The sequence below is a fragment of the Macrobrachium nipponense genome, chromosome 44 (genome assembly GCF_015104395.2).
Source record: "Macrobrachium nipponense isolate FS-2020 chromosome 44, ASM1510439v2, whole genome shotgun sequence".
Taxonomy (NCBI): Eukaryota; Metazoa; Arthropoda; class Malacostraca; order Decapoda; family Palaemonidae; genus Macrobrachium; species Macrobrachium nipponense.
Window position 1 is genome coordinate 41,475,657 of NC_087221.1, and position 24,776 is coordinate 41,500,432.

At 39.0% G+C, this 24,776-nt stretch overlaps 1 protein-coding gene across 1 annotated transcript in view; it reads right to left on the reverse strand.

Annotated features, from left to right (window-relative positions):
• Window positions 1–5,740: 5,740 nt before the first annotated feature.
• The window catches only part of LOC135204227 (glutamate-rich WD repeat-containing protein 1-like), a 32,576-nt gene continuing 13,540 nt past the window's right edge, over window positions 5,741–24,776 (reverse strand). Inside the window, exons 2-7 of the mRNA XM_064234333.1 lie at window positions 14,972–15,121; window positions 13,220–13,430; window positions 7,534–7,702; window positions 6,809–6,977; window positions 6,455–6,622; window positions 5,741–6,014 (exon numbers count right to left, since the gene is read on the reverse strand). Coding sequence (XP_064090403.1) covers window positions 5,877–6,014; window positions 6,455–6,622; window positions 6,809–6,977; window positions 7,534–7,702; window positions 13,220–13,430; window positions 14,972–15,121 — 1,005 coding nt within the window. The 3' untranslated portion in view covers window positions 5,741–5,876. The remainder of the gene's footprint in view (window positions 6,015–6,454; window positions 6,623–6,808; window positions 6,978–7,533; window positions 7,703–13,219; window positions 13,431–14,971; window positions 15,122–24,776) is intronic.

Genomic DNA, 24,776 nt, shown 5'->3' on the forward strand with positions numbered 1-24,776 from the left:
TGCAGTCTGAGTGAATTTTTTTATCACAAAAGTCCATTATTCAAATATCTATTGTCCCAGTGACATGAGCAAAACCCTCTCCCAGTATCCAGCCAGTGCAGCTTTTATCCCACAGTAAACCTCTAATAACTCATATGTATGACAATTAAAATTTTTCATCTCAGGAAAACAGTTGTTATGCCTATACTGACGTATGGTTTGAGTTTTAAAATGAGCTACCATTAGGAAGCTGCTTTAAGTCCACCATGTGCATCATAGTTGTATCTCACACTCCTTCAGTACTGGCATCACTCATATGCATGCTGTCATAGCAAGCAGTCAGATGTAGATTTAGAATTGTACATATTTTTTATCTAAATCATTACATCTTTTCAGCATCACAATTCTCAATATTGTATTCATTATACATTCTGTGCTTAATTTTGTCTCACTCATTACACATTTCCAGCTTATTTTTATCTTGGACATTAAATCATTCAGCTTGTCACAGAGAATTGCCTGGCTGATTACAATTACAACTTTCATGAACCAGTTTTACTGTATCACAGTATTGCAGTTTGATAACTACTTTCAGGGTGCCTTTATGAAGTGTTTCATTCAAACAACATGATCAAGTAGTAGTCATAGAATGCAATCCATTATGATGAATAATCTTTAAACATTTGAATATACTGTGCATCATAAAAAGTAAAACAGTGGTAGACTCCAGTCTATTATCTATTTATTGTCATTGCATTGAAACAAACTTTTTTTTTTCTTTTAGTATGTATTCTGAAGCCTACCTTTGGTTCAGAGATTTTGCTGTATCATAACAGCACTGTAAAGTACAAAATAGGTGGAGTGGCTTAGACAATGAAGGTAACGTGTGTATCAAAGTTCCTATTCCACACTTAGGGTCTCAGCTTACAGCAACCACTTTTTAATTTTTGATACCTGTTTGGGACACTGGCACCATTACAGCAATTTTAATTCAAATAACATGTACAGAACTTGGATTGTATAAATGTTTTATAGCCAAATAACTTTTATGAAGTTTTGATATTTTACTTAGATTATAATTTTACAGTTTACAAATCAGTTAAGTAATGAAAAGTCTAGAATAATTTTTATTGAGTACCCACTAAGGGAATCAATTTTGATACGGTAAATTATATATTCACATTTTGAAAATTTTTTATAGATCATATCCCCTAATGTATAGTGGCCTTTTATTTACAAAAAACAAAAAAGGTAAAAAAAAAAAAAAAATGTATATCCACTGAACCACTCCTGCCACACCACGTAAATATTTGAGGGTATTGGGCCAATTGGCAGGATGAGTTTAAACTGCCTTTGACTCTTCAGTCAAGCACACACTTTTGATGCGCACCCACAACCCAAGTCCCTCACCTCGGTTATCAGTATATTGTAAGATCCCATTCAAACAGAAAGAATGGAAAATTATTTATCAACAATGAATAAAAAGCAGCTGGTCATGATATTAGGAAAAAAAAAAGAAAAAGAAAAACAGGCCTTCCAGGTGAAGCTTCACTGAAATGCATTATTTTTTTTGGAACAATATGTCACATTTTGTGACATTTCTTCTTCTGTGCAGGCTTATAAATTTATGCCCATACAATTGCATAATGCTTAAAAATAAAGAAAAGTATGCCTATGCTTGTAGGAGAAATACTGAGATTTCTTGACAAATAATGCATGTTTTCAATACTTCTTGCTTTTTTAAAATTTTATGAAATGTGAAAGGAAATAAAGTTTTTGTCCAAAGACCCAATTAATATAATGCATTTAAGTGATGCCTTTTCTATTTAGCTGAAGAAGAATGCCCAAAGTTTTGCAGTTAAGAGGGAATAAACGAGTTGAAATAATTGGTTTGTTTAAAAACTGGACAATCCAGATGATTAAGAAGACGCATACTTTGTAAAACTGTAAATTAAAATTATGTACATTAATCAACATCAACAGCGATAACCCCTGTTTATGTACGGGTCCTCTGAATTTATTTAAGGGGTTGTTGACTGTTGTTAAAATGCATTAGTTGGGATATATCTGGGTTGGAAATATGTGGAAGGCATCTGGTTATAAAATCTTTTGTTAATCTAAAATTGTGTAGTTAGACTGAATTTTGGATTATATTTTTACATAAGTTGTAGTTTCACACTTGCTCATAGCGAAGTACCTGAAAAAAAATTGTGCTGCCTTCCACATTGGTTTCCTAATCATATTAGAAGTGTATGGGTCAGTCTTATTCCATTTATACACAAGCAATAGTATATGCAGCCATACCATTGTTTGTATGTGGGTTAAATATCCACAGTTGTGAAGAGGGCTTTTTTTTATACTAATTCTTAGTCTCACTGATGTATGCTTAATGTATTTCATAATGTGAAATTCTTTTATCTTGACAACTCCTCTATGCTCTATGCTGTGAATGCGAGTTCAGTTGACAAAATACAATGAAAAAATGCAGGTACTGTATTTAAAATACTTTTCAAACTGTGGGAACCCAAGTCTGGATTGTTTATGCATGGATGATGTGACTGAAGGATGCGAGAGAGATGTTACGAGTTATAGGTAACAAATAATTTAAATGTTGCTAATGGGAATAACAGTGTGTGGTTTTGCAGTACAAGAACATTTTTTCCTGTCAAAATACTTACTTGTAAACATGTTCTTCATCATACAAGCTTATCTTGTAATGCATGTACAGGAAAATCTGTTTATTGAATTTAGTCTTTTTATTTAATTTAGGTCAGGTTTAATAAAGAAAAATTTTACAAGCTGAGGAAATGCACACTCTGCTGTTATGTATGAATGACTTACCTGACAAATAAGAATTAGTCTCAAATAAGTCTGCCTAAGTTACTATTCAGTTAAGATTTAATTTGTATTGTGGATATGGGAACTCTGGACTTGGAAATTGTTATATAAATTGAACTAAACTAATTGGGTTAACATTTCAATGTTTTCATGCAGAGATAATTTTCATGGCTTCAAGAAATGTGTAGAGATAAACCCAGCCGTCACTTATATTGTTCTTTTTTAAATAGAAAAACATTGTATCTCAGGCAGGCTCTTTTGCGATTTAACTGTACATAACATTAGCCTCGCTGAGATCACTGATTCAGGTTCCCGCATGTAAAGCCTCAGTCATTCAATACCATATGGCTGATTGAGGTTAATATCATCATGTAGATTATTTTGATGAAATAAATGTTATTTTCTAAAGTGGCTTTTAGTTTTATTTAAGAACAGAAATTCATGCAATCGGATATTTTCCATAAATTTAAGGATGGATGTATTGTACTCAGGGTTAAGGATAAGGCCCATGCAATTGGGGATTTTCCCTAAATTTCAGGATGGATGTATAGTATCCAGGGCCAAGGCCCAACATTTAAGCCAAGGAGGGCCCTCTGGCACCCATGGAAACGAAAAGGTCTCTTACCTTTTCTGATACAAGGGGCCTCCAATCCCATTTATACTTTGTTTTTTTGGGATTGCCTGTTCACTGTTGGTAGGTCTGGTACCTACAATGACATTTCTGTATTCAAATTATGACTAACTCTGAGAGATGGTTGTTTCTATGAGAAACAATCATTGCCTTTCACAAATAGAGCCATTTCAGCTTGCTCTGGGAGCCAGAGCAAGCTGAAATGGCTGTTGAATCTTGGTAAAGTTGAAATGGGAGGGTGAGGGGGGTTACCCCTGCTCTCTTCATGCTTAGCATTTAAATTCTTGCATTGGCTGCTAAAGCAGGGTGGAAATGTAGTTGCCGAGTCTTTCATATTGGTCAACTCTTATGTATTATACTACCTGTAAAACCCTTCTAGAACCCTGCTGCCTCCAGCTGAGTAACCTTGACAGTGTGACTTCTTTTCCCCTGGTCTTGACGACCTCTCTGGTGGAGTTAAACAAGGCAATAAAAAGGAAGAACTGTTCTTTTTCACTCCTCATTACTGTCATTGTTGGCATCCTTGAACTCTTCCTTGAAAGGAAGAAGTCCAAAGCCAATATGAAGTAACCCCACGTTCACTGCCCCTAGTGCTCTTTCCCTTGGCAAAGCAGCCAAGAGTCATTTTGCTTCATGGTGATGATCATACTCAGGAGCAGATACTACTTTGGTACTTAAAACACTTTGAACACGATGACCACTCTTTTACCTTCCCACCATGTGCACTTAGGCTCACACCAAAATGGAGTACCACAGGTCAGGGATTAGCTTAGGTTTGTTTGTATGGTGTTTTTACTATGCAAGGAATCAGTGGTTATTCAGCAATGGGACCAACGGCTTTACGTGACTTCTGAACCACGTTGAGAGAGAACTTATATCACAAGAAATACACATCTCTGACCCCTCGATGGAATGCCCGAGAACTGAACACGCAGCCACCGAGGTGGCAGGCTAAGACCAAACCAACCACGCCACTGAGGTGCTGGGCTTAGCTTAGACTAGCTGTCCTTGCAGCTCGGTTGAGTAACAATGGGATGGGCATGAGCAACTTGTTTTGAACAGTCAACACCTATACGCAGGGATGAACCAATTTTGGGGCTTGCTATCATTCACCACTGGGGGATGGACGTTGGTACGACACTGCACCACCTTCTCATCCAACAAGCTTTCACTTACATTCACTTGTGCTTCTCCAGCCCAGGCACCCCTCACTATAAGGAGAGATCCCTATTGATTTCATCCACCTCTCACATGAACATTTCTCTGCACCAGCATAAGGTAGTTACACCTTGCCTCTGCTCTGACAGTATCAGCATCAACAAATCCCATTCAGATTGAGATCCTGTAGGTTCCCATCTGCCTTCCCCATTGAAAGGTTCATCTAATATTGTACAGGAGCAGAAATATGGCGTGGTCCCCTCTTCTCTGGGAAAGAGTACCTCCACCCTGAGGGACCTGCTCATCCAGTACCCCTTAGGGTCCAGTTGGAGCAGTGTTTCCAATGCCTGTAACTGTTACTTATTAGTGCACCTGAATGGCTGAGTGCCCCAGTGCTTGGCTGAACATCCTAGTTCTCATAAATGAAGTGTACATAATTTTAATGCCAAAAATACCAGAAAAAAAGGCCACTTTCTGAATAAACCACAAGCGCCATAGTTTCATCAGCAGAGACCCAACTACTCTTCTGACTTTACAAGACTGCCAAAATATTTGGCATCATCCTGACCCATCTGACAAACATAATGTAAACCTTTTCTGCAAACAACAAACAAGCTAAGTTACGCATTTCCTTCAAATGAAACAGTGGGAATGACAGTATTTGATATTGAATTTCCAAACCTTTATTAGCCTTTACATGACTCTCCACTGTCATGATGCTACATATGGTCCTCAAATCACTTGCTTATATTGCTATAACATTATAAGTTGTGGATGCAAGTCATGTGTAGAATAGCATACATTTTAATGCTACTCAGAAATTCCCAATTCTGCTGACCAACAGTTGACAGCTTCACTTATCCTCATCTAAGAAAATGTATCCTGTTTTATTCATCTTTTTGGGTTCCATTGATGCCATATAACTTTAACTGGTCAATTATAATTCTGTATACCACAGGTTTTGTATTAATACAGACATATTTAAATTTATTACCACTGGAAGATGAACTAAATAAAAATAAACTTTGTTCAAAAATGATTAATTAAAAAATTAATCAAAACACAAGACTATTTAAAACCCTCGTGATGCAATTGACACCTAAATAACCAATTTGGGAAGCAATAGCAATCAGGATTCATTAAGAATTTTAATACCAAAATGACAACTTTATATCATACATATCTAATATTTTCGTGAAGATACTATACTATATCTTCTTTGCTTAAGACCAATACTGGTCCATGTTGCAAAAAATATCGTCATAATACCTCAGCAACTTATGGTCTTAAACACATGGAATCCAGACTCTGCAGTAGATATTATCACACCTGGAATCTGAGGATGCCAGTGTAGTTCTTTCACATTCTTTTGTCCTTGATGTTCAAATAACAGTTGCTGTGGAATGTCCTGTGAAAAGAAACACAAAATTTTGTATATCACTCACTTTAGGCAATCAACCATTTCATACACACAATAACTATAAATCAACTTTGGAAAAATGGAATCAAAATTGTAACATGGCAGAGAAAAGAGAAAATTCTGGAAAAGTGGTGATTTAAAGATGTACCAGTTACCAGAAATTAGTTTAATGTGACTGACTTCACAAAAACAACTCTATGTTACATTTTCCAAGGGCTGCTGTGAAATTTCAACACTACTTCCTATGCCTTGTCTTCCTCAAATCTTGAGACTACCAAGTTATATGTCATGGGACACCTGAAGGAGTAAATCCCCTTCTCTACCTTTCATCATATAACAAAATTAGCAAATGTACCATAAATACAGTAACTACTTTATCATGACCAACTCAAAGACAAGAAAATATGATAGACACAAGTTTAACATACCATATCCTCTTCGGCCTTGACATCTGGGTCTCGTTCTAGAGAGAGGTCCCACTGCAATATCTGGTTATCTTCACCTCCACTGGCAAATACAGATGAATCTTTTGGATGCCATTCCACAGTTGTTATTGGTCCAGTGTGGTGCTTCAGTTTAGCCACAGCATTGCCCCCCTGAAACAAAAAACAGTGATATGTAGAACAGCAACAGTCAGTCGTGAAATTAATGCAATAACACACTACTAATCTCATGCAGTACAATGGTATGCAGATCAAGATCATTAAATAATCCGAAATAAAAAGTACAACAAATATTATGGATTCAAAATGAAAAGAGAATATGAAAGGAGATATAACTACCTGGATTTGTCTCAAGTCCCAGATCTTTACAAACCCATCATCACCTCCTGAAACTATGAATGGATCATTCCGGTTCCAGTGGATAACATTGACATCACTGTTATGAGCATCAGCAACTGTTATCATGCAAGCTTTTTTGTGTGCTGCCCTATCATCCCAAACTCGTATGCTGTAAAATAAAGTAAGTATAAATTACCTTTCCAAAAACCTGAAAATTAGGCAGAGATTTGTTAAAAATGAGGATTTTTAGCATGTCTAAATACTGACTGCATTACATGAGGCACAGCCAACAATAAATGGACCATTTAGTCTATATTTTTCCCACTTTTCTGCATTCTATGTAGTACAGACAACAATAAACGGACCATTCAGTGAGTTTTTTTCTATTAGTGGTTTCCAGGAAAAGATACTAGTGGGGGGGCATCAGCAGCAACCCTCTGGCCTCAAGCTTGAATGCATTCTGTCTTTTACTTGACATTTGCTCTCTTCCACCCAGCCACTGAACTTCTTTAATTTTTTTACCTTGTTCCAACTTCTATAATCAATAAGTAATAGGGCTTTGGACAGGCCTTAGTAATTGGGAAATATGACTGAATAAAGTGAAATGCCCTGAAAAATATCAAAATTACTGTACTAATTTCCAGGGACCAACTTCTACTATAATATAACCAGGGGCCTTTTGAAAATGCAGTTTGCTCTTACTGCTGCATGACAAAGTACATTACCTCTTATCAACAGAACATGATGCAAATACATGAGCTTCATTTGGAGACCACTGTATATCTTCTACCGAGGCTGTATGACCCTCATACGGTTTATTTGACACACTCCACGTACTTTCTTTAGGACTCCATAGGTATATAAATTTTTCACAATCTCCTGTAGCAAGTGTACCTATAAAAAATTAAAAATCCACTAAATTATTGTACAGAATACCGTATACTCTGTAACTTTATATAAGTTTAAGTTCTAAAATATCAACCAATTAAATACACTGCCTATTACATATGTCAAATACACTGCCTATTACATATGTCAAGTCCAAGAACTTCCTTCCATTTGAGAGAGAGAGAGATGAAGAAGAGAGAGAGAGAGAGAGAAGAGAGAGAGAGAGAGAGAGAGAGAGAGAGAGAGAGCACTTTTTCTATAGACAACTGGAGAAAAAAAAAAAAAAAAGTCAGGAAGCAAACAATTTTGCTTCAAGGAATGAATCAGTTTTGTAAAAAAATAAAAAAATAAAATATAAATAAATAAAATAACTGTTATTAAACTGTTATCATCTTTCACCACCAACCCATTAATTCAACAATGTCAAAGTAGCAATTTAATAGTGGATGGCATGCTCAGCACTACATAACAGTGGTACATATGCTAAAAAGACCTGAGAAGACCAAGGGAACTCCTGTAAAAAGAGAACAGAAAGGAACCCAAAAGTTCCTAAGGAAACAAGAGATCATGAACTAACCTGGTGTGCTATTAGAACACTGGATAAACACAATACTTGGCTGTGAGTGACCAAACAGAGTAAGCATTAACCACTTGGCATTCCCCAACTAGTGGGAGAACTTAGAACTTTTACACGCAGCCAAGTTACAACAATAAATCTAGAACAGGATCCTTTGAAGGAAAAGCAAATCTCAGTTACACCTATCATGAAGCACAATAAGTCTGGCACTGAGGTTGTCACCATCATTCCCTTCAAAGCTGCAGGACAAATAGAACCTCTGAAAAATTTTGCCTCTCAATGTCCTTATTGTGGTTTATCTTCCATAAATCTACACTTAGCTCTAGCCTGCATTATCATAGTTTTCTTCAAAGGCGCCCTTATTGTTACCTGCCGCCACATCATCTTGATTGCAAGATGTTTCACTACCACATGGTCTTGTGCCTGATGCATCAGTGAGGCCCCCAATTCCCCAGAGCACACCTCATGCAGCATCTACAGCTATTCACCTCCCAATTCACTCCCTACTCTTCCTAAGAAGTCTTGTGTAAGTGGGTCTGTTTCCTTCCCCACACAGTCATGCATTGATGATAACAGCTCAAACTTGTAAGGGTCTCACCAGTGTGCAGTATGTCTTCTATCTCCTTACACTGGTTGTAAGACCAACCTCCTAGGAGAGCTACCTCTGCACATTCTCGCAAGCTTTCTAAAATCTGTATCCTCTATTGTTCATCTGGTTCTCCTTTGACCTTAAAGAAAGCAAGATTAAACTCAACTATGGATAATCTCTTGCTTACTGGGGGCTCAAATGAAAAGACTCTGAAGGCTTTCGTGCACTCCAGGATAACAGCTTGATGGAGTAGATTATCAACTGAATCTGCAACATCTTCAGTAATGACTGACTCTCCAGAACTTTGCCCAAGTTTCTAGAATTGATATACAAGGAGGTTCTGCATATGAAGAATTTTAAGAAGGATTATGACCAACTTATGAGTACTAAAAAGTATCTTTCTCTGAACTACTAAAGGCTGGGAAAGTTCTCCCAAATCCAGGGCTGCCGCTCTGCAAAAGGTTCCTGTCCTTTGCTATAGAGGTCACTGCTAGTCTGCTGAGGTGGTGGATATGTATAAGTGGTTCTGTAAGGCTGATTTCGCTATACTGAATGTCCTCGTCTTATCTTGTCCCTAAGGTATTCTTTTGTCCTCAACTTTGGCTAAAAATACTTTATACAGTGAATGTAAGTGAGGAAAGAAACAGCCTTCCAAGATTCTCCATCTTGCTTTTTTGCTGTGGCACTTTGCTCCCTGCATGTGTCTGACCTTGACATGGCTTGCAAACTAGAGAAGCTTACCTCCATCACCACAAGGCCCTCTATCATCAACTTGGGGACTCCAGCCTTGTCTCTGCTGGCTGCTTGACTTCCCCATCTGTTACCCTGTCAACAGATGCATTCCAAAGATCTTCTATGCCATGCCAGCAGCAGCAGTTCTCATATGCGCCCAAGAGATGACGAAATTACCTGCAAAATCTGTTGTTCTACTTTTCGGTCGCACAGTTCCAACTCTATATCCTGTAACTTCTGCATTACAGTTTGCATTGACGGATCAGAAGGCGTATTAGCGTCTGGGTGCAGCGAAAAAGGCCGAGAATCGGTCTGTGACGTCATCACGCCTGCCATCTCAGAGTGTGACGTATGTTGTGACGTCATCGCTCTCGTAGGGAGAGACTGAGAGGTTTCTGCTGGTAACCGCACGTTTGCTGCCAAATTACCTCCCACGTTCTGCATCGCTGTAAATACTGAGTGGGATGGAGAAGCAGCGGCATTAATTCCCATAAATTGCAAGCCCGGGGGATGAGGAACATTCAGCGCTGCCGGCCCCTGCTGGAACCGTGACGTCATATAATGCGCAAGCAGACCATCCAAGGTTGGTACGCCTGGTAGGCCTAGCGCTGACCACGTACCATCTAACCTATGCGCTTGCGTAGCAGGAGCCTGGAACAAAGATGGCGGATCTCCCCCTCTACTTGCTGGGAACAAAGGAGAGTGCAAATTATTCATAAAATTACCCAAGGCCCCTCCTGACGTTTCCGATACAGAACCGCTAGGAGAAACCGAAGGGGTATGAGACAATTCAAAAGCAGGTGGAGAAACATATGGAGCAGCCTGGTTTATTACCGATACAAAAGAAGCCGGTAAGGTTTGGTCATCCAAAGATGGCGTCACCCCCTTTCTTTTGTATTGGCTTTTCCCATAGAACTTCTTCCACTGTTCCACCGACCAACCGCGACAAACAGAACACGGATTAGTAACCGTACATACGTTTTCCCTGCACCTACTACACGTTGGATGAGGATCCGTCGACACCGAGGTTAGGAACCTAGAACAAGGGAAGCCACTGACTCCTGGGCATTTCCTTTGTCTCCTCTTCGAAGCGGTAGACGATCCCGATGTTGAGGCAAAATTCTCCATCATACCACGTATACACTCTTACCACACACTGATCACACTTGGAGAAAGAAAAGGAATGAAAAATAAAAAATGAAATGGATAAAGAACGGGCAAACTGAAAAACCGGCTTTAAATGAGATAGACAGTAACACGTCTTATCTTAAAGGCGGTAGGAAAATAACTGATGGGTCACAGGTAGCCGTGGGCATTCTGGGTATACATGCCCCGTGACCTGGTATAGATGCCATTAGTCCCTGGATCTCACAAGTGTAATTTTAATTCTACCGGTTTCCAGCTTGGCGCTAGTAAATCCTAATGTTAAGACCGAAGGTTTGTTTCGTGTATGAACAACTGTCATTTTGCTGACATGGCCAGTCTTATTCAAGCTCCTAGGTAATGGTCCCCAGTGAAAATGGAGTTCTGCTGTGCCCTATAATCTCTCCCCTTTGGTCATGGTCCATCTTTAAGAAGTATTGGGCGGTTTCAGAATGCATCAGTTCGGTCTTTTTGGAGGTTCTCTACACTAGTCATTACCTTCTATTCCTTGACATTGGTCCCTCCTTGCTGTCTTGGCCTATTACCTTTAATTCTTGACCCTCAAGACAGGAGCCATTTGAGAGACTCTTCTAGGGAAAAATGGTTTCTACTGTCAACTCTTCTACATCGTAAATTCTTCATGTGGCCGAGACTTACATACCTTAAACCAGATCAAAAATTTCCTCAGCCCACTTCCCTTTCTGTGCAGAGATGTGTGCAAAGGGATGCCTACTTTCAGATTCTGATCTAGCCACTCGCAAGGAGGTTTCTTCATATTATACTCGTGGCTGTGCATTCTGGTTGCAGACTCCTTGCCTTGGTCTTTATACACATCCTAGGCATTCACCAAAATTTTAAGGTATTAAAAACAATAGGAGCCCCTCATCTAGGTATGCATTTCCTTTGACATCTAAATGACTGATTGGTCTTCATTCTTTGAGGGAGGAGTTTCTGGAAGGAGTGAGAAAAACCTGACCTGACCCCACCCATTCCATGCAGTTGGTTTACTGGAAATGCATTTTTACACCCTTCTAGATACAGGATGCATCATTTCTTGAAGAAAATCTATTAGTTTCACCATTCGCAAGACATCCCAGTTTTCACATACATTCAAAACTTTACCAAAACTTGTCATGGTATTTTTCTCCTTTCATGAAAGACAGACTGTTTCTAAGGATTTTATTTCCTATTGGCTTTAGATTATTTCACAGGCTTATTCAGATAATTCATACGAGAAGACCTCTCACAATTCAGAAACAGGGTTCATGACAGATAAATCTTCTTGACTTTCAAGTATAACCTAGAGCTCTCTGCTATTCTTAGAAAAGGCAGTTCATTGGGACCTTTCTTGTTTGAGGGTTATGTACTACCAGTTGGGAAGGATCCGAGTTAACCAAACTTGTCCTCTTCATTATTCCAACTCATATTTTTACCAACATGGTGCTGTATGTTATCCGTAGTGTCCACCTTAATGCCTCATGTATTGACTTTAGTAATATCTTTCACTGCAAATCCATTAATTAAGAAAGTTACTATGCTTTCAGAGGTGAGTTGGCTCCACTGACCATTTGCTGATTTTCACAGGCTCATCCACTTCATTCTCTCTCCAGAACTGCAAATCCAACTATCTATGATTAATGGGTTCATAAAAACAAGAGATGTTTATATGATAAAACCTACTATCATAACCTTCAGTGCCTTCTCCCTTCCCCTCATTTTGTCATATGGAGATTAGCACAGAGGAATGAAGCATCAACTTTTGGGACAGTGGAGTCTGACGCTGGCATAAGAAATTAAGTTTTTTTTTTTTTCCTCAAGGCATATCAGGTTGGTGTAAATGGTAATGATAACAATTTTAAGGTTTGAGTAAAAATGTTTTATAATAATTCCCCTAAAGACATAACAGGCCACAGGTTTGTGTCTCTTCCTCATATATTTGTGCATAGTTTTAAAAAAAAAAATTTTTTTCTTAAAGCAAAAATTGTAAACGTCACCATACTTCTATCAGTTCAAGGAATAATGGCAATAAATATCCACAGAACAAGTGACATGTATTGCTACATTGGAGGCAATTTTTTATTTGTAAAAATTCAGTCCACAAAAAAGATGTGATAAAATAAATTGTATAACATTCAAATACTGCCTTTGATAAAGTAATGGGTTTGCAGTGAAACAAGTACTTTTTGTCCAAACAGCCATATAATATATAATTTAGTGAATTAGAAGCATATAAGTTACTGACAAAAAAAAATTAACAATTTCATTAAAAACAATTCATGTATAAACAGTTTCATTTAATATAATTCATGTATAATACATGTCAAAGCTATAAACTTTTCAACTGGTTTTAGCATCTGCATGTTGAATATACTATCTAATACCATATTAGTTTTAGAATTTTTGTTATTGGAATTTTAAATATTTTCCCAAGTGAAACACATTAAGCCAAATTTCTAACTTATAACAAACAAATCATTCATACCTGGCATAGTACTGCTCCAATCTAAAGCAAATCCTTCGGTGCAATGACCTTTAAAGGTGAATAAAGGTTTCAGGTCAAAGTCATCAGAGTCTTCCTGACCAACACTTTCATTATCATCTACTACTGTCATCATTCTTTTCATATCCCAAATATGTACTCGTCCAAGTTCTGACCATGAAGCACAAATGTGGTTTCCATTCATAACTGTTGACTAAAGACAACAATGTTTAGTATGACAAAAAAGTCCAATGTTAACGTTTCACAAACTGCAGTATGTACTGTACTGTACACATGCTGAGAGGGTGAAGTGTAGACAAAATGTAATGCCAACAAATCAGGTGCCTATGAACTGACAAATTAAATCCTAGAAGTATGAGACATTAATTGAATTACCCCAAATAATCTGTATCTAACTAAAAGGTGAAAATTGGCAAAAGGTAAAGTTCCACAGCTTAGTGGAACTAAGATCTGTTAATGGATGAACTTAAAAAATTAAAACCAATATAGATGTGGGCCTAAGGCATGCTGCGAACAGCCTTCAGCACTACTAACTTTGTGCAACAAGGCAGATTATAACTGATGACCTCCATTACTATAGCAAGGAATAAAACTGCCTAAATGCACCATGAGATATCAGTATTTTTAGTTTATGAGCACTGATATTGTTAAATGAATACTGTCTACGTGGAATTATCCAAACTAAGATAGTTTTCTCGCACTACTACTAATTACCTGAGTAATATAATTTCAATCTTCAAATTCTACAAGATCCAAAACTTGAATCCTTTCTCATCTACCTTCTTTGCCTTGTCACAATTTCATTTGTCTTTGAAGACTTAGAAGTAAATCCAGTGAAGTCTTTGAAGCATTCTTGCCAACCTTTGTCGCCATGAGTTTACAGCCTCAGGTTTGATTGCTTTCATAGTTCTCTCAATGACACATGTGAATATACTTTCCACGATAAATAATTCCTTTGAAATTTTAAAAGCCCTTCTTCTCGTGTCATTTCAATTTCTGTTACAATTTCCTTGTGCTTTCCAGTTCTTTAACAATCTTTACTTACATTTCAATCTATATGTTGTGTATTTTGTATCTCATATACTGTATATTTTAATACTGGGTAACTGATGGAAGTTAACTGAATTCATAACATGATCACTCTCAATCAGGGGGGCTAAAAGGTACCTGTTACTGTGAAAACTGGCACAAACTGGATTGGGGCATGTAATCATTGACAATGGGCTCCCCGTCTTCGCGTTCTCCCAATTCGCGGATTTCTCTCTGGACCACATATACCCATTATTTGCGGGAAATTCACCTATTCACAGTAGTTTTCTGAGAAATATCCAAAAATTCCTGTTTTTTTTTTAATCAATTTCATCATAAAATGCACTTTTTGTGATAAAACTATTAACCAAGCATAAAAATGTTTACTGGTTTTTTCTTGAGTTTTACCTACCAAAATATGTAGGCCTTTTTCAGCGTTTTCACAAGGGTTCCTATTATTTGTGGATTCTAAACATTTGCAGGGGGGTCTGGTACGCATCCCCCAAAAATACAGGGGGGGGGGGGGGGGGGTGGGGGAGAGAGAGAGAGAGGAGAGAGAGAGAGAGACGAGAGGACGAGAGAGAGACACACCACTGTATAACAAAAACTCTCTTTCTGGGGTATTCCAATTTTGTCAGGTTGTTCATTAGTGAAAATTCAATACTGCAATAACAAAGGCTAAATTAACTGCCAGACATAACTTACTCTTATTCTGTTCACACAGCCCTCATGCTTGGTTACAAAAGACGATATGATAGGCTTTGCATGGTCGTCTTCATCTTCATCATCCTCCAGTTCACTGTCATCACTGTCTTCATCCTCTGTAGCTTGTTTAATTTTGTGTAAATTTTTCATCTAAAAGGAAAAAGATCACTCTGATACATATGCACAATAGCTTCAGTAACAATCTAGTTGAAATTTATAATGGTAGAATTACATATCAAATAGCAATAGCCATTACGACTAAAATTTCAGACTGATTTTTGGGCATGTGATGAGAGGGAATGAGTTGGTTAGAAAAGCATTTGATGCACAAGTAGCCAAAAAAGAAAAAGAAAAGAAAAAAAAAATTAATGAAATTTTCAGCAAAACCATTATAACACCTAGTATTGCTCCACAAACAAATAAGATAGTAATTATAATTAGCTGCTCATTATAATTGATGTGAAACAAATAATTGCTCCCATCTTTAGAAAAACTTTACTTTTCACTCAGGACTGAAGGCAATGAACTCGTACTCACATTTACCTGAAGTTAATAACAGTAATGCCTCAACTTAATGGACTTCTGTAGGTACTATCAGCTAATTTCTTATGATTATCTTTTGCTAGGCACCCATTTAAGATGTGTCATTATTAGGTGAATCTTTTCAATTGAATGTTAAGTGTGAGTACTTATTAGTTTAGGTTTATATGTGGAATTTCTGCTAGCTGTAATATATCTAGAAATATTGATGTGCATCTTATAATACAGGAACTTTGTTACTTGACAGATTTTGTTGCTTCATCAGAAAGCCAGACACCCAACCTATCTGTTCAGTTGAGGTGGTACTTACCATACATTCTCACATATCAAGCGACTTTTGATGACCTAATTTTGGAGCTTTCTCATATTACCATCTTATTACAAAATACACTCACAGCAATCATGTGCCATTTGCATTATATTTGAGTTTTCATGAAATGATGATACCATTCGGGAATTTACGTTTTGGCATCAATTTCCTTTACAAAATAACCATGTTGGAAAGTTTCATCCCATGTCATATTCACTAAAACAGAAAGTTTTGTCCCATCTGTCATACACATTAAAATATCAGTATAATGTATTCTTGCATGCTTAGTAGTTTTGATTAAAATAGTTCTATCTCCATTTTATTTACAGTCAAGTTTAATGGCATATCAAAGTTTAAAGGGGCTTCATCCATGTTGCTGATGCACAATAATTCATAGTCATTGAGTTTTCATCCATGATTCTGATACACAATAATTCATAGTCATTAGAAACTTGAACATTGTAGGTGAACATCCCGTGCTTCCTTCCACAAATCCATGCCAGTCACTAAAATTGGTCTTAAGGTATTGACAAAATTTCTACTCTTTCATAAATAATATATTAAAAAGCAAAAATGCTTCAAAGTAGCCAAAAAGCACTTCACAACATTGATTGTGTGCGAGTCTCAAAAATGAAGTCCATATAAAATGGAAAACAACAAGTTAGAGGTAGAGATGGGTTCTTGCCATAAGTCCCTGGGTTACAGATGGTCCTCCGATTCCTGTTCAGCTCAAAATATTCCTGAAAAACTCTAACTGACAAGAGAGCTCTAAACCAGTTCCAAGCTGGGGAGTGCTACTGGGGGCTTGTAGCAAGAGCCAGACTATTGCTGACGCCCCTGGGGCTAAGCATTTGGAAGCTGGTGAATACTCAGAACATGAGGTGGTGCCTGAGGAGCCGAGTGCTGGGTGAGTTAGAAACCGGGATGCCACAGATTCCTTGCTTTACAATCTTTGATTGTTTTTAACCAGTTTCCAGCTGGCACTGGAAGATTATCCTATTGCTGAGATGGAAGGTTTGTTCCACATATGAAAATGAGAAATATCGGGTGCCCCTTGAAGTCAAGGAAGACTGTAACGATCTAAAGGAGAAAGCATGGATCCAGGCCTTGGATGGGACCTTGAACTTTCCTGATTAGAGCTATACTACTACTTCTGCTAGAGCCAAAAAACCTCTCTGATCCTGCAGAGTAAAGCATCAAGGTGATGGGAGACTTGGACAGGTGGTTCTTTCCTTGAAAGAAATGGAGTAGCCTCTCTGAAGAACTTGAACCATGCCAAGGTCCTCCTCCCCCAATTCCATTTCTCCCAAAATAGGTGCAGTCTGGCACTGACACGAGCTCAAAGGAATGGAGACTCACTTGGAGGAAGTCTTGGTGGAAGACAAAAAGGGCCGAAGGTCGGTGCAGGGTCTCCCTTGAGGATGTCTTTCCTCCTCAAAAGGACTGTTGCAGAGGCAAAAAAACATTGGCAGGAGCAGCAGAAATTATCTAACGATGCCGAGTCAACTGAGCTAGCAAATCTTGCATCAATTTCTTCTGTAGGGCAGACAGAACCTCCTTCAGTGTCTTGAGGGAACAAATGCAACTTATTTAGGTATGAAGACAAGAGGTCCGACTTCTGAGTGAATGTCATCCCTTCAGTATCAAAAGAACACCAAAGCTCTTACTTTTAGGGAATCCCCAAGGCAAAAAGCTAGGCTAACTCATACAAACTATCTCTAACAGCCTTATAGGCCCACAAAAGTGGAAGCAAGCAAACTGGGAAGCGCTGGTACAAAAAAGTCTGGGAAGTTTGCTAAAAGAAATCTCCGAAGGCTGCAATATGAAGAGGCAGGATATTTGTCACGGTCTGGATCTTCATCATCAGATGAGATGGATGACAAAGAGTGATCCCACTCTTGGCAATTGACGTCTTCCTCTTAAGGAAGCCCAACCAATCCTCCATGTGGCAGCAAATAAGGACTTGCCAATATTCCTTTGTGTCAACGAAGATGGATGAATAGATGGTGGTGCCAGGCATCCAACAACTGCCACCAAACTAGCAACAACTCCTGCCAGTTGAAGTGTGGAAAGTGCCAAGCAAGCTGGTGCAAGGGGATGTGGTGCCTCAGATGGTGCAGAGCGCCTGAACGGAGACTGGCACTCGAAAAAAACACCCGACACAACAGGTTAGAGCACCTAGGTGCCAACACCTGGCACCCACCAGGAGAATTGGTACTATTCTTATGGGTGCTGGGACAAAAAATACTTGAGAAAGCTCAAATACACGGATGCAGGAGCCAAGTCCTGATCGACTTCCTCTTCATTGTCGGACAACAAGGCAGTATCTCCATCTTTGCAACTCACTTTAGGACAAAGAGGTTTTGGCCAATAGAATGGCATTACACTCTTGGGCAATCATTTACTAGTGTCTGGGTATAGCCTATGTCCAGTACATAAACAAATCATGAATGCAAAAGTTTTAGGCCAAGAGAAATGGTGTCACAATCAATAATTACTTGTTTGTCATTTTTTCACAAGTGACTTGCAGTAGCCTAAGCCCGGTAAGGAAATCATGAATGCAAAAGTTTTGGCCTAAAAGAATGGTATAACATCCGAGAATTATTTTTTAAGAAGAGACAACTATTTCTGGCAACAGCAGGCAGCTGGTTTGATGATAATCTGAATTAAAATAATAACAAATAAACAAAAGAAGAGACTTGCCCTCCTCAAAGACTATGAAATATGCATACCGGTGGTTGTGTAACACTATCGAAATCTGGTGCTATAAACGGAACATAAGAACAAGCTGCTGTATGCACTCGATGTTTAGTCGAGTATGGCAGAAAACATAATGAGGTGATTAGCTAAGTCGTTCAAAATATTCCTGTTAGGCAGTGGCACTGTATACCTACACTGAGCAATCAAAGCGCTACCCGTGAAAATGATATTGTTATGATACAATAAAGTTTTGTACATACTTACCCGGCAGATATATACTTAGCTATAGTCTCCGACATCCCGACAGAATTTCAAATTTCGCGACACACGCTACAGGTAGGTCAGGTGATCTAACCTCCCGCCGCTGGGTGGCGGGACTAGGAATCATTCCCGTGTCCTAATCAGATTTTCTCTTCCACCTGTCTCCTGAGGGGAGGCTGGGCGGGCCATTAATCGTATATATCTGCCGGATAAGTATGTACAAAACTTTATTGTATCATAACAATATCATTTTTGTACATGCAACTTCCCAGGCAGATATATACTTAGGCGATTGGCACCCTTGGTGGAGGGTAAGAGACAGCCAAATACTATATATATATATAATAAAACAGGAAAACAACATATGTTGTAGGTTATAAAGAAAAACCTTGGTTCCTACCTGAATGGGCAGAAGACTTCATGGATACTGTCTATTGGGGACTCGCCCTCTTACATGACAGAGCTTTAGGTATCAATATACAACAAGGAACACAAAACCAATCCCGACCACCTGACCAACTCTAACCCGTGTTAGAGCTAACAATTGAAAGGGGTTACCGCTTAACCCTCTTTCAAACAAATATAAAAACATAACACCATTAAACTAAACTAACAAGGATTAGTCTCAGCTCCCTGTCCCAGCACTGAAACTGCAGATATGTAGGGCCCCAAAGAGAAGCACTTATCGTAAGTCACTCTCACGTCTCTCAAGTAGAGAGAAGCAAACACTGAGTTGCATCTCCAGGATGTAGAGGCTACAATATTGTTCAGCGACATATTCTTCTGAAACGCCAGAGGTGTCGCAATGGCCCTTACTTCATGTGCTTTAACTCTAAGGAGTTTAAACTGTTCATCGCACGTCGCATGCGCCAGTTATGACGTTCCTCATAAAGAACACCAGAGCGTTCTTAGAAATGGGTTTCTGGGATCTCTGACAGAACACCAGAGACTCTTTAGGTTGCCCTTAATCTTCTTTTTCTTCTTTCCAGGTAGAATTTTAAGGGTCCTGACAGGGCACAGAGATCTCTCTATCTCTCTTCCCACTAAGGGTGAGAGCCCTTTGACCACAAAACTTGAAGGCCAGGGTTTAGAGGGATTCTCGTTCTTCGCTAAGAACAAAAGCTTTAAAAGAGCAGATTGGTGAATCTCCTTTAAACCCTACTCTAGCATCAAGAGCCTGAAGCTTGCTAACTCTTCTAGCAGTAGCCAGCGCTAAAAGAAACAGAGACTTTCTAGTCAGGTCCCTGAAGGACGCCTGTTGAGGAACCATTCCCGTGTCCTAATCAGATTTTCTCTTCCACCTGTCTCCTGAGGGGAGGCTGGGCGGGCCATTAACCCTTAAACGCCGACTGGACGTATTTTACGTCGACATTTTTTGTCTTCGGGTGCCGACTGGACGTATTTTACGTCGACATACAAAAGTTTTTTTAAAAATTCGCGGAAAAATACTTTTAGGCCTACCAGCCGAAAACTCTTGAATCACGTGCCTTGGGGGATGCTGGGAGTTCACGGATCAAGGTGTTGTTTTGTTTACAATCGTTACGCAGGCGCGAATTTCTTTCTTGCCGCACTAAAAAATATCTGTGACACATCTCGGAAATTATTTCGTCACTTTGACATAATTTTTTTACCATTTTAAATTAGCAGTTACATGGAGTATTATATATGAAAATGTGCGCATTTTTATGTAGAATACAACAAAAAAATACTTATGATTGTAGCTTTTATCAGTTTTGAGATATTTTCATATAAATAACGATAAGTGCCAAAATTTCAGCCTTCGGTCAACTTTGACTCTACCGAAATGGTCGAAAAACGTAATTGTAAGCTAAAACTCTTATATTTTAGTAATATTCAATCATTTAACTTAATTTTGCAACTAATTGGAAGTCTCTAGCACAATATTTTGATTTATGGTGAATTTATGAAAAAACTTTTTCCTTACGTCTGTGCGGTAACTCTTCCGAAAAAAATCATACATGCGATTGTGGTAATGTTTGCACCATTTTAAATTAGCCGTTACATAACGTTTTATATATGAAAATGTGCGCAATTTCATGTATAATACAACAAAAAATAGTTGAAGGTCGTAGCTTTTCTCATTTTCGAAATATTTGCATATAAATCACGATAAATAGAAAAAAAACCACGTTCGGTCAAATTTGACTCTACCGAAATGGCCGAAAAACGCAATTGTAAGATAAAACTCTAACAGTCAAGTAATATTCAGTCATTTATCTTCATCGTGAAACAAATTCGAAGTCTCTAGCACAATATTTAAATTTATGGTGAATTAAAAAAAAAAAACTTTCCTTCCCTCCGCGCGCGCGGATTCTCCGCCACAAATCTCCGAAATGCCTAAGTCCCATTCTCGGAATATTTGCTCAGTTTCATATTAGGCATTTCATAGAGTTTTATATATGAAAATGTGCGCAATTTCATGTAGAAAAAAACAAAAAATATTTGAAAGTTGTAGCTTTTCTTATTTCCGAAATAATTGCATATAAAAAATATATATAAAAAAATTTGACATTTGGTCAACTTTAACTCGTCAGATATGGTCGAAAACTGCATTTGTAAGCTAATATTCTTACAGTATAGTAATATTCAATCATTTGTCTTCATTTTGAAAGAAATTGGAAGTCTCTAGGACAATATTTAGATTTATGGTGAATTTTTGAAAAAAATATTTGTTTACGTCCGCGTGTTACGAATTCATGCATTATTTTGTGATAATATTTTCTGTGTTGCTTTTATCGTTTTACAATGTGTTATATACCAAAATGATTGCAAATTAGTGTACATTACAACGAAAAAAAAAGTAACTTGTTACCTTTAACCGTTTTGCGCACAGCGCGATTTGAATACAATTATATATGAAATTTCGTTTTTGCGCTATCATATATCGCATTATTTATATATGATGATGATAATTTTTTTCATTTTTGATGGTTGCATACTAAACTTCAGGCAATGACAAAAAAAGGAGCCAAAAATAAACTCTTAATCTTCAAAACTAAGCGCGCTGTGAATTTTTGAAAAAAATAAATTTTCCGCTTCCGCGCTCACTCTGAAACGTCTCCGGCACACGGGAGACATTTTTTTTTTTTTACCGCTTCGGCGTTTAAGGGTTAATCGTATATATCTGCCGGATAAGTATGTACAAAACTTTATTGTATCATAACAATATCATTTTTGTACATGCAACTTCCCAGGCAGATATATACTTAGGCGATTGGCACCCTTGGTGGAGGGTAAGAGACAGCTAAATACTATATATATAATAAAACAGGAAAACAACATATGTTGTAGGTTATAAAGAAAAACCTTGGTTCCTACCTGAATGGGCAGAAGACTTCATGGATACTGTCTATTGGGGACTCGCCCTCTTACATGACAGAGCTTTAGGTATCAATATACAAGGAACACAAAACCAATCCCGACCACCTGACCAACTCTAACCCGTGTTAGAGCTAACAATTGAAAGGGGTTACCGCTTAACCCTCTTTCAAACAAATATAAAAACATAACACCATTAAACTAAACTAACAAGGATTAGTCTCAGCTCCCTGTCCCAGCGCTGACACTGCAGATATGTAGGGCCCCAAAGAGAAGCACTTATCGTAAGTCACTCTCACATCTCTCAAGTAGAGAGAAGCAAACACTGAGTTGCATCTCCAGGATGTAGAGGCTACAATATTGTTCAGCGACATATTCTTCTGAAACGCCAGAGGTGTCGCAATGGCCCTTACTTCATGTGCTTTAACTCTAAGGAGTTTAAACTGTTCATCGCACGTCGCATGCGCCAGTTATGATGTTCCTCATAAAGAACACCAGAGCGTTCTTAGAAATGGGTTTCTGGGATCTCTGACAGAACACCAGAGACTCTTTAGGTTGCCCTTAATCTTCTTTTTCTTCTTTCCAGGTAGAATTTTAAGGGTCCTGACAGGGCACAGAGATCTCTCTATCTCTCTTCCCACTAAGGGTGAGAGCCCTTTGACCACAAAACTTGAAGGCCAGGGTTTAGAGGGATTCTCGTTCTTCGCTAAGAACAAAAGCTTTAAAAGAGCAGATTGGTGAATCTCCTTTAAACCCTACTCTAGCATCAAGAGCCTGAAGCTTGCTAACTCTTCTAGCAGTAGCCAGCGCTAAAAGAAACAGAGACTTTCTAGTCAGGTCCCTGAAGGACTCCTGTTGAGGGGTTCGAACTTGTCCGATACTAGGAACTTGAGAACCACATCTAAGTTCCAACTAGGCGGTCTAGAGTGCTACTTCTTAGTCGTCTCAAAAGATCTGACAAGATTATGCAGATCGTATCCTCCGCGATATTAAGGTTCCTGTTCCTGAACACCGCGGATAGCATGCTACAATACCTTTAATCATAGACAGCTAAGCTGCATTCTTCTCTTAAAAAGAGAAGGAAGTCAGCAATTATGGTCACAGAAGTATTGGATGAGGATAGTTTCTTTGTCCTGCACTATCTCCAAAACACTTCCCACTTCGACTGGTAGACTCGCAAGGTTGATGACCTGCGGGCTCTGGCGATCTCGCTAGCAGCCTTGCGCAAAAAGCCTCTCGCTCTGACAAATCTCCCGATAGTCAGGCAGAGAGCGGGGAGGTTTTAGTGAAACCTGTCACAGTGGGGTTGTCTGAGCAGATTTCTCCTGAGTGAAAGAGATCTGGGGAAGTCCACCAACCATACCAGTACCTCTGTGAACCATTCCTGAGCGGACCAAAAGGGAGCGACCAGTTAGTTTCGTTCCTGTTGAGGGGACGAACTTTCACAATACTTCCCCAAAAATCTTGAATGGGGGAAACGCGTAGCCGTCTATCCCTGTCCAGTCTAGAAGGAGTGTGTCTACCGTTATTGCTCTTGGATCCGAAATGGAGGAGCAAAAGTTGTCCAGTCTCTTGTTCTAATTCGTGGCAGAAAAAGGTCTGTGCGTGGTCTGCCCCCAAAGGCTCCACAACATCTGGCAAACGTCTTGATGGATAGTCCATTCTGTAGGGAGGACTTGATCTCTGCCCTTACGTTCTTCTCTCCCTGAACAAATCTTGTGAGAAGTATAATTTCTCTCTCCTCTGCCCACAGCAACCGGTCTCTTGCTGTTTCGTACAGGGAGACGTAATGAGTCCCTCCCTGTTTCCTTATATATGCCAGAGCCGTGGTGTTGTCTGAGTTGACCTGGACCACCGAGCCTCTGACTTCTGGTTCGAAATTCCTCAGGGCCAGGAAGAATGTATTCAACTCCTCCTTGTTGATGTGCCAGTTCACCTGGTCCCCCTTCCAGGTGCCTGACACTTCTTTCGCCCCTAGTGTTGCTCCCCATCCCAACTCTGAGGCTTCTGAGAACGACACTAGGCACGGTTCCGGCTTTTAGAAGAGACAAGCCCTTGTTCATTCTGAGTGGGGAAAACCACCAACTCAGCTCCTTTTACCCCTTCCAGACTTGGGAAGGAGTCCGCAGCGAAGTTCTTGGTACACTCGAACTAAGTCTACACCGTAGTTTGTAACTGACCGGCCGCTCTGACAGCTGCCGACTGACTGCGTTCGGTATCGAGGTAAGTTGTCCAAGAATCCGAGCAAGTCACGTGACCTTCGCCTTTGAAGGGTTATGCCAAGACCATCAAAAACGTATATTTATTTGTCACCGATGCCGGACGGCGAGGTGATGATTCTCTTAAGGCATGTGCCCCAACAGGTGAAAGTCAATTGCCTTCTAGAGACCGAGGTTCCTGATGGCAAGACATTCTCATAGTAGTTGAATCTCAGCTAAGGAGAAACAACACTATGTTCCGTAGAAGACGAAGGAGGACAGACAATGCAATGTACTTCTTCACACCCGAATCGAGAGAAAAATTCTCAAGATTCTGAACCCGTGCTTACCAATGACTGAAAACGCTAACCTCTATTCATTGCTGTCCGGTGAGAAGTCGTAATTGCTATGAAAGCGGGGTGTTTTTCAGTAATGAAAAACCCCGGGAAGTACTGCC